The sequence below is a fragment of the Hypomesus nipponensis genome, chromosome 17, assembly GCF_054491055.1.
Source record: "Hypomesus nipponensis isolate SF chromosome 17, ASM5449105v1, whole genome shotgun sequence".
Taxonomy (NCBI): Eukaryota; Metazoa; Chordata; class Actinopteri; order Osmeriformes; family Osmeridae; genus Hypomesus; species Hypomesus nipponensis.
In genome coordinates, this window is record NC_140377.1 from 1,529,180 (window position 1) to 1,540,009 (window position 10,830).

A 10,830-nucleotide genomic window follows, 5' to 3' on the forward strand; every position below is an offset into this window, starting at 1 on the left:
ACGTCTCAAACCGTCCAAGAGAGGGCAGTGTAACCTCACGTCTCAAACTAGATCTCACATTCACACCTTCATGAGCTTTACAGTTTTTTTGCGATTGCTCAAGCACAATTTTGAATTTTGAACAGGGTTCACTTTGTCAAAACACAACACACGATTCACACAACACACAAGTAGCAGAACATCTCCAATCTTTTGCAAAATGAAACACTTCGTTCAAAACTATACCATCATGTATAAAACCCCATGTCACCGTATGCGACACATACAGTATGGTTCATAAAATGTAACTGTGTTTGAACCAGTTACACACTATTGAAAAATTAACACTTTTACACTAGCTATTCTTTTCTAGTGATATAACCTGCTTGATTTTGTCAAAGATATTGTTCCAGTAGAGTACGTACAAGTACGTGGATATGTTGACCAAACACAACACCCAAGACAAGGGGGGTATTCCAGAAAGCAGGTTATGCAACATAACCAGGTAAGTTAACCCACCCACTGATTCACAATGTTGCTACAACGCTGGGTGTCAGCTGGGGAGTTAACTTACCCAGGTATGTTACATAACCTGCTTTCTGGAAAATATTTACTGTATTTCTCCACATTGTTTATGTAAAGGTTGTGTTTTGCGCAGAAAATCAGAACATATTTCAAATTGAAAACTGTATAGTAGGCGACATACTGTAAACACAGCAAATATATTTGTGGAGCAATGAAATACAGAACATTGTTTCAATCATGTACTGCTATGAATGTGTTCAAAGTACTGATGTAGTGCATATTGTAGGTTACATGTTACTGTATAGTAGACAGTCGAGAATAGTAGTTTTCATCTGTGCTCTTGTTGAAATGTCAAAACTATTATTGCAACAGTGTATCTGCTGAGGTTTTGCTAAACTCTCTGTGCAGCCTCTCTTAATGTTGCCCCGTGGTTCACAATATGGTCAACCAATGTTCGAATGTCATTAGACACTAAATTTGCCCTATTGTTCCACGGCCTCAGGTCTACCTTTCCCTACCACGCTTCCTCCACGGGCTCCCCCTCTCATCCTCATTCTCCCTCCTCCTCTACCTGCAAGATTGCCTTCCATTTTTGATGAGGACAAGTACACTGACCTTTTGCCTTTTTATAGTGCTTACACCTGGTTGGTATGTTTACAGTTGAACACTTCAGTGCTTGTACACCTGATGACCGTGTTTGATCCATCTGTTCAAGTGTTTGATCATTTTACAAGGCAGTGTCTAAAATAGGCAATGAAGTGACAATCTAGAATTTCTGTGTCATTTATTTTAAAATCTACTCTAAAAACAAATTTGTATTTGTTATGTTTTGGAAACTTAATTGTTGTTTTATAGCGTAGAAATGTAGAAAAGTGTATCTAGTGATTTGCAATACACTGTGTGTAGTATTTTGCAAATAGTGTGAGAATGAGAATGTGCTTATAGTTGTGCAGGTCTGGAGTTCTGTTTTGCTCCTTGAGTGTCAGATTTCACTAAGTGTGTGTTGACATTTTTGTGTTTAAGCAATCGGAAAAAATTGTAAGCGTAACAATGGATGATCAGTGTTAAACCAGGTGGTCATAGATTCCAGTTGACCTGTCGGAGCATGCAAGAAATACATTCGGAAATAGGATGCTTTCATCATATTCAGACCAGAGTCTTGGCGAACAGCAAATAATTTAAGACAGACATCAAAAGCATATCAAACAGACAATCACAAACCCTATTACTAACAATAGTACAATATAGTTCTACATAGTTTAATTGATAATCTTTCCCAGAGATACAGAACCAACCTGCATAACTTCAAAGATTTTTCAGGGGATGCATGAGGAGGAGGAAACCTAGAGGAGGAGGAAATCACATCTGTTCACAGAATCCTGCTCATGTGCCTGAATACGCCTGTTTACTTACACCCCACCTATGAACACCCAGTGTACAAATCCCTGAAAACAAATGATTGAAGATTACAGAAATGTTTGCAAGTCCAGTGCTTGTGTAGGATACACTCAGTTGAAACAGTTTGACATTACGTCCCTTTCCCCTCAGTTGGGCCGGAAGTCAGCATAGTTCTTGGCCACCCCTGAGAAGCGAATGACCTTGACATCCTTGCTCCTGCCATGGATGTCCTGCCACAGGTACTCAGGCGACAGCAACTTGGACGGCTTGTTGTACGTAAAGTACCTGTTCAGGTGGCTCTCCTCTTGCCACGCTGCCTCGATCCCATTGGCCGTGTCCGCCTCAAAATTCAGACGGCAGGTCTCTGTCATGGTGCGGACATCCTCCAGCAGTCCTCCGAAGACGGCGCCTCCGTAGTAGAAGTCTCCCTCCCCCCAGGGGATGTAGGCCCGTGACTCCGGACGGCGTTCGTACGGAAGGCCTCCTCGGTCCGTAGCATAGTAACCTGGGTGTATTGTAGCAACCAGTCGACCCAGAGCTTCCACCCCAAAGTGAGCGTGGAACTTGGAGTCGACGTCCAGACAGAAGATGTAGTCTGCTTGACCCCTGATCGTATTCTCGATGGTCGTCTGGATCATCTCCATCCTGCGAGCTGATATTTCCTGCCAGCGGTTGGAGCTGGGCGCCTTCAACACTCTCACCTTGAGTAGGAAGAGGAGTGGAGAAGTACGTACAGAGAAGTGTCAAAATCGCCCTGTTGCCCTTAGGCTAGCTTGACAGAGCATCTTGAGATGACGGAGGAAACACAGCAGGGCTTTTTGAGATGTACGTGTATAAGACAGCAGTACTGTGGATGTCCAGGCGTACCTGTTGTAGCCATTTTTACCTAATTTGTTTGGCTGTTTGATTGCATGTAAAAGCCAAGAATCCCCGCGAAAGTCAGAATCTTTTGGAACTTGAAGCACCAGAGTCTTTTGACATATACTTACTTGTTAAAAATACTATCCTGATCTTGTTATATTGTTTTTTTTACGTTGATCAGTAAACAAACAATATTATACACTTTTTGGATTATGGACTTTTATTTTTGACATTTGTATTGAGTACGAAATAACTTTAGGTCCTAGGCTACTCCCACACTTACCTGTCTCCCTTCCGCCAGGGTAACATTTGGAATGTCTCCAGGTCTGTCAGTAAATATGTAGTAGTCAACCTTGTAACCAACCATGTAGTGCATCTCTGCCGTCTCCAGGAAGTCCTTCAGGAAAGCAACGTACCTGACAGGAACATTTAGAGACCTTGGTTTTCTTTAGGAAAATCATTTTCAACATGATCGGATTTCATTATTTGTTCCACCTACTTTCCCAGAGCAAAGACGGTTGTTGCTATGGTGATGTTCATTTGCTGGTAGATGCTGTCCAGGACAACAGAGTCAAAGCCCCCTTCCCAGACTATAGGGGCCATCCAGGGTGCCACGGAAACCACATCTGTACGACTTGAACACACACATTAAAATGATTGGTTTGCATGTGCCAATGGGTGGAACCAGAAGAGCATGTAGTTAAAACAAACTTCAACAACATGACACAAGGCCGTGTTTATCAACACTCACCCTGACACCACACTAGGCTTCTTGTACAACAACCTGCAGAGACAAGACACTGTTGGACGGACAAAGACGGTGTTGTATTTATGGTGTAAATCAATGTATTCAAATTAGGGCTGTCAAAGTAATCTCACTTTAACGTGACAAAAAAAAAATTGTGCCGTTTTACGCAGGTTTCTTTTTGACCTCTGGGAATCACTTGTCGTCACGTGACTTGGACTGCCGACGGTGGCTGAATGATGAAGAGGAGGCTTTTAGATGGGTTTAGGTTAGTTATCACCAGTGTACTTCCATCTTAAACTGTATGCAAGTGTGACGGTATGTGACGGTATGTAACGGACGTGGCCCTGCTCAGTCACTACAAGGCGTCGTTCGCCAGTCGCCACTCGCTGGGCTCGAACGCACGACCTCTAACTTGCCAAGCGCGACCACTACCAGCTACGCCAAAACTAATCAAGTTATTCATTGACGCGGATAGCCTATTAGAACCCTGAGGAGTGAAACCTTGAAGTCCTTTGTTTTACACCTCGAGCTACACAAACCGGTGAGAACATCACGTATTTAGTTACAAATATTTTAACTATGTTAGGCTTCAGGCAACATTTTGTTTTGGCTTTGTCTGAAACAACTTATTACCGTTGACACTACCCGAATGTAGGCTACTAAAAACGTATTTGGGGTTAACTCGAGGCAATAGCCATATTTACCAAGATATCAAAGCCCCCTAATGACATCACATATTGCAAAGTAATACTTAAATCGTCGCTGTTAACCCAGACAATACGATCAGTTTAAATGCGAACAGTAGTAGTCTATAGATGGGATAATATTCTACCTTTATATATTACTTGCATGCAATATGTGGTGTAATTAGGGGGCTTTGATATCTTGGTAAATATGGCTATTGCCTCGAGTTAACCCCAAATACGTTTTTAGTAGCCTACATTCGGGTAGTGTCAACGCTAACAAGTTGTTTCAGACGAAGCCAAAACAAAATGTTGCCTGAAGCCTAACATAGTTAAAATATTTTTAACTAAATACCTGAAGTTCTTAACGGTTAGTGTAACTCGAGGTGTATAACGAAGGACTTCAAGGATGGATGTGTTTTTGCTCGTGCTCGTGGGATCGAATCCCATTGGAATCTTTTATTTTCTTAGCTTCCATTTATTTTGTCCTGGCGAATGGCTGTAATGTACGCTAGTGCTCGCTACATATACAACTTTGAAATGAATTGATTTCAAAAGAAACACTCAGCCATACACAAAATCGCATAGGAAACGAATGGACACGTGTTTCAAAGGGTTACGCGTAGGCTATTTTGATCGTATTATCTGGGTTAGCAGCGACGTTCTTAGTATGATTTTTTTTATATGTGGTTATCAGAAGGAGCTGTGATGTCGTGAAAAATACGGCTATTGGCTCGAAACAACCCCAAATACGTGATTAGTAGCCTACATTCAGGTAGTGTCTATGGGAACCAGTTGTTTTAGAAGAAGCCAAAACAAGAAGTTACCTGAAGGCCAACGTAGTTAATAAATACGTACCGATTTAACATCGTTGTCGTGAGCTAAATAGCTCTTAGTGTAAAGCAACGTACTGCCATACGGATTGTTTTTGCTCTAGTGCGATCGAATTCTTCTTCGTGCGAGCATGCAAATGTTTTATTTTGTCTCCATTTATTTTGTTGTGAATGGATGTAATGTAGTGCGCAGCAAATATGAGATCCGACTTGAAAATCACCAGTAGCATGTTTGTGAATTTGTGACGAATCGGGTGATGGAGGAAGACTGATGCGTGAACGCACACCTGGGGAACCAGCGTGGTAACCATAGACATAATAAAGAGTAATTCTTTATTATGTCTATGGTGGTAACCAGTTGGGCGACAACACTCGTAAAAGAAGCGAGTAGCTGACTGGGTTCAACTAAATAGAAACTGTATTGTTCAATATTAAAGGTCAATCTGTGGTTGCTTATGTATGTTTGAGTGAGATTTGAATATTAAGGAGCAGGATATCGTAGTAGGCTGTGAGATATATTCCGGAACAAGTCTAATTTTGTGGATGTTTCAAAGTAGCGTCAATTTCTTCAAAGTAACCTATAGTTTGTGAGTTAATAAAACTCCCCCGTAACATTTTAACAGATTAAATAGATTGAATAATTTTGCGACTAATCATATGAAATAATGCGATTAAATATTTTAATCGCTTGACAGCCCTAATTCAAATACATTAATCTGATAACTTGTGTCTTTCTGCAGGGCTAACGTGTCTTTCTGCAGGGCTAACGTAGGCTAACGTACCCCTGTGGAAGGATCTTGTTCCGGGTCTTGGAGGGGTAATGGCTGGACAAAGTTCTGTGGAACAGAAGACGAGGTTTTATAAAGGCTTTTAAAAAGGAGAATATTTGTTGTTTAAATGATTTTGAAAATGGCAAATAAACTTCCCAAAACCAGTGAAATCATTAAGCTTACTAATGTTCAAAATATGTTCATTATGTAAAGTTACAAGCTAGCACATTTGCATTACAAGGTTGCAAATTCATTTTACAAGCTTGCAAAACTCTTCTTTCCACATTACGGCTCTTCAAGCTGTGTCTTTTAAAACTTTTAAAGAGATCGGGCACTATTCTCACCTCAGGAGTAACAAGCCGCAGGTCGAGTTAGCACCATCATCATGAAATCTGTCACTACGGAAACAGACAAAGAAACACAGTTAATTCGCAGACACCATCAACATATTAAAATGCCTGCATACATGCATGATCTGTACAAGAAATGTCACAATCGTCATTACAATTGTTGTTAACCCATTGTCACATAGAGTAATTGAATAAATTAGAAGTATACTAACCTTTTCCTGTCAATAATACCTATATCATGTAGGACAGGCCTATTGGAAAAGACAACAGTACAGTAGTATGTCATAAACTTAATCGAACCCAAGTCAGACAGACAGACAAGCAGACAGACAGACAGACGAGTAGGCAGGCAGATGGAGGCAGTAGTATTACCTGATGCTTTCAGAATAGAGGCAGGCATACACGATCCTGTAGGCAGATGGAGGTTGGGACAGCAGAAAAGATCAGTGGTTATTGGGAAAGACTGCTTAAACACAATCCACACACTGTATTATAAATGAGCGGTTAGGGAATCGGGCTATTAGTCAGGAGGTTGCCGGTTCGACCCCCGGCTGTGCCAAATTATGTTGCGTCCTTGGGCGAGGCACTTCACCCTACTTTCCTCTGTGTTTTTTGTTTGTTTGTATTTCTTACCTGCAACCTCTTGATCTCCTCTTACTTCTGAGCTTCACCAAACCTGTTCTGTTTACCTGGAGACCTGTTCCCTCTCCACCTGGACCCGACTACCCCCATCACTCCCAGATTACTGCCCTTGCCTCAGGTACGCAGGGAGCTCTTAGTGCCACTGAGGACCCAAACAACAGAAATGAGCCACCTGCCCCCACTGCCCCTCCCCTGCTGACTTGCCCCTAGTAGAGGTTGTTGTGGACTCATATGCTCTTTCCTATGGTCCAAGGCGAGATGATGTGGACAAGAAGTATTTCTGTAAGTTGTAGTCGATTATAACAAAAGGTCTTACTTTATTCTGCCAGGATTGGAATACATTCACTAGGCCGTCTCAGCTCCAAAGACAACCCAAAATCTTACATGGTAGAGAGGGATATTTATACAAGACATGTACGTCATACAAATATTTCATTGGAAATTGGCCTGGAACCCTAATACACAGATATGGCCTATTCCTCAATACGTGTTGACTCATTTCATAAAGGGCAACCTCCACCCCCCTCCTAACAGCTGCTTCCCCGTGTCAATCTGACCAGTGGAAATATCAGAGGGAACAGAGCAATCTGCTGATTGCTTAATCGGACCCTAGAACAGGCCCATAGAAGGATACGTCCTATGGATACGGCCTGCTCTGTTGTTACTGAGATGAGACATACTGTTCTAGGCTGACTTGTTACAACCTATCCCTTGATACAGGTTTCTTTAAACTACCACAAGGTCAAGAGGAAAACCAGCTTGTCCTCTTATTTGTGCTTTTGGAAGGTAGCCAGGGCGAGGCCTGCACACGCACACCTGAACACTGAACAACACCTTAGGACGTGGAAGCTCATTCCTGTTACAACCTTCATCCTGATGCAATATTAATGGACACACCTAGAAAACAAATGCACACATTTATAGAGAACTGGGGGGGAGAGGGTATGGCACAAAAAAAGAGAAAGAGAGAGAGAGAGAGAGTTCAGGCAGCCTACCTGTCCAACACGTGTATAGCTTTCTTTTTTTCCACCAATTCCAGAATACAATAATTTGTATACACACACCATCCACTGATACAGATACAATAGGAATGCTACTGTAATCTTCTGCATTTGGCTATAGGTTCTCATCCACATCTTATGTCATGTAGGGCAATACACCTAGGAAAGAATCTTCTGGCATGCCTGATCCATCCCTGGCAACGTCCAGGCATTCAGCATTCATTGCGTCCAGGAGGGACATTTGATCATGTGGATGGTGGTCATACAGTAAACCTTCCACCTCCATGAGGAAATTATTCTAATTCTAATGATTCTATGTGGTTGATGAATGGAGGGTAAGGTGGGAAGAAAAGATGGGATGGGCTGCAAACCACTCAGTGACTGCACAGGAGTGGTGACATGCCTCATTGTCCCATACAAATGTTGGCTTTCTTCTCTCTGCATCCTTTTCCTCACCTAGCACAACCCTTCTATAGTAATCATTTTATAGCATTTAATTTTTTGATTCAAATATATTTCATCACGATATTACTGTAGAAATGTAGCAAATTTCTGTCTATTCAGTTTTGTAATATGTTATTGTTTTAAACTGAAGTTTTACAGTTTTGAAAACAGTATGTAAGCATGTGCAAATTGGCCTGTAGGTACATAGAGTTTTGGCAGTTGTTGTGAAAAGAATGAATGTAATTTGAAAGATGTAGTCATTTAATGCATTTTGTGCCAAAACAATGATAAATGGTCCACAGTTTAGCCCACGTGTACTTCTGTTGTGCTCGCTGTGTGAAAAGTTTTGAAAACGTGACTTAAATATTGAGAAATGTGTCCTAGCGACTGTAAAAAACTAATATATTGGACAGAAAATGTGAGGGAAAATCACTTCCTTGTCACGAGCAACAATGGAGCAACAGCAGCGTATTGCGATTGCAATACCAGAGCTCGTCTACGGAGGGTCTGTCGAAGCCCCATTTCATCCGACAAGCTAGCACTTTTACACAGAACATCCGCATTTTTATGTAGGCTATTGCGGCCTCAGTTTTCTATATCAACTGACATTGGTCCACTGTGCAATAATGACCCTTTATTTCAGTATATCAGTAGGATAAATGTGTCACTTGACTCTGCCAAGTGTCAACATCCTTTTTCAACCCACAATACATTATATTTCGGTTTGCTTCCTGGAATAGGTCAAAAATATGTGCGTTTACGTTCACACCTAAAGCGAACCGAACCATTGGAACCGGACCGAGTCGCGTCTTTTTACGGTCCAGTTGTTTGTTCCGCACTAGAGTTCGAATGCGTGTTCTCACCTCTCCAAACGAACCGGACTTACAAAGAAAACGAACCATGGTCCTATTGAAACGGATCAAACATGTCAGGTGTGAAAGCACCCCGATTTAAAGTGTTAAGGCTACTTGTTTATGACCTTGACACTGCGTTTCACCGGTCCAACTGGTTTCACCACCAGGCCGATAAGTAACCCAGAAAGACCCAGGTTGCTCATGTTTCAGCTTGTCTATGATGATTGTTTTCAATGGAGAGGGTTTAGCGTAGTGGTCACAGTATGCCCTATGCTGGTTGTGCGGTATAGGGTTAATTAATTGATGCACTGCCTATCTCGCCTGTAGGAAGGACCGGCCCTGAATAAAGACATTACATTTCTCAGTCACGCAAATTAAGCGTTATTCCAATTAAGAGAGAGAGGATCATATACCATGAAACCATGTACTCACAGTAGTATCAGTACGCCAGTCAAACACAGGCTGTAAAGCTTCATGTTGGGTGTCAACCCCAGCATATTTTCTCCTTGTCTCTGTCCACGGAAACAGTCCTCTCTTCCTACTGTCAAGGCTTGGGTGTTGGGCACAACCGAGATACGATTTGTTTGTGTTAGTGAGTTCCTGTTACTTTACTCCCCCAAGGTGTCGTTTATAGTTGTCCTAACTACCTTGACTGCCAAACCACCTGTTGCCGGGGGTGTGGTTAGAACTTTAGACTACCCTGAGCTTGATATAATGTTTCAATAGTAGGGTGGTGAGAACTCCTCCATGCATAGGTGTGGCTGAACTAGACAGCAACCTTTGTCCTGCAACTCCAGTGGCTATTTCTTTAAGACAGCAAGAAGAAGAAGCTCGGCTTCCTTAAAATGTATAAAAAATGGATGGTCAAATATTTACCATTGTGTTAACATTTTAAATGCGTTTGAACACGTTCATCTCGAAGAAGAGTTCGTCAGTTATCAGGTCGACTGACTCAATTTCCTTTTCATACTTACCCGTATAGTCACAGTGCATTTCCCTGTTGAAGTCCTTTGACTTGGTGCTTGTCTGAAATGTTTTTTTCAGTGCTTCGAAACTATACGGTCATTGGATAAATACTGCGATCATGTCCCGCCCACGGACGCTCGGTGTCTATGGGGGTGAAATGAGAAGTGGGCTGGCCTGGATGCTGGGCGTCTGCCTGATGATTGGAGGGTCTGTCGAAAGACTGCGTCTCCTTTTGATTGACAGCGATTTTGTAGTAGCCTATATGAAAAGTCGCTTAACTTATTTGAGCTCAGTCCCATCTTGGATTTTGCAAGTGTTGCAAACTGCTGCAACCTATTTCTTGGTATTTGTTTGGCACAATTGCTAGCCACTTTTCATCATACATTTCATACAATTATATATCACATTTATTGTTTCAGTTTAACTAATCAACACATTTCCTCCTTTAAGTTTAATATTGCTTCGTTAGATCACTTTGATTCAGGGAGACTGAGGTCTGAACTTCAAGTCCTGTATCCAGATCAGGACTTGCAGGTGTCGATGGATCCATAAGAATCTTTCGTTTGAATGAACCTTGGAGAAATAATGAATGGAAGTACTCACTAAATAAATATGTGTATTTGCATAGGATGTGTTAGAAATTGCTTGCATAGGCCTATGTGTATTTAGATAAGATGTGTTAGAAATATGTGTAGCCTAAGGGTGCTTTCACACCTATTAGAGTTTCCAGGTCCCATCCAACGTCTATAAAGCCGAACAATGGATTTTTGGTGTTT

At 41.7% G+C, this 10,830-nt stretch overlaps 1 protein-coding gene across 1 annotated transcript; it reads right to left on the bottom strand.

Moving 5' to 3' along the window:
- Nucleotides 1-1,561: 1,561 nt before the first annotated feature.
- On the bottom strand, nucleotides 1,562-9,918 carry LOC146252883 (globoside alpha-1,3-N-acetylgalactosaminyltransferase 1-like). The gene is made up of 9 exons (XM_084678673.1): nucleotides 9,521-9,918; nucleotides 6,520-6,555; nucleotides 6,360-6,398; nucleotides 6,142-6,195; nucleotides 5,810-5,863; nucleotides 3,515-3,547; nucleotides 3,263-3,397; nucleotides 3,047-3,179; nucleotides 1,562-2,603 (listed from the first exon to the last, which is right to left on the bottom strand). Exons 1-9 carry the CDS (start codon nucleotides 9,583-9,585, stop codon nucleotides 2,049-2,051), a joined length of 1,104 nt encoding a protein of 367 aa, XP_084534799.1. The 5' UTR covers nucleotides 9,586-9,918; the 3' UTR covers nucleotides 1,562-2,048.
- Between the last annotated feature and the right edge of the window lie 912 nt (nucleotides 9,919-10,830).

Excerpts from the sequence above, each read along its gene's own strand:
- LOC146252883 (XM_084678673.1), bottom strand. The coding sequence starts at position 9,585 with ATGCTGGGGTTGACACCCAACATGAAGCTTTACAGCCTGTGTTTGACT. Across the intron at positions 3,398-3,514 it reads AAGCCTAGTGTGGTGTCAGG|TCGTACAGATGTGGTTTCCG; the intron begins GTGAGTGTTGAT and ends TGTGTGTTCAAG. Across the intron at positions 2,604-3,046 it reads CCCTGGCGGAAGGGAGACAG|GTGAGAGTGTTGAAGGCGCC; the intron begins GTAAGTGTGGGA and ends TTCCTACTCAAG.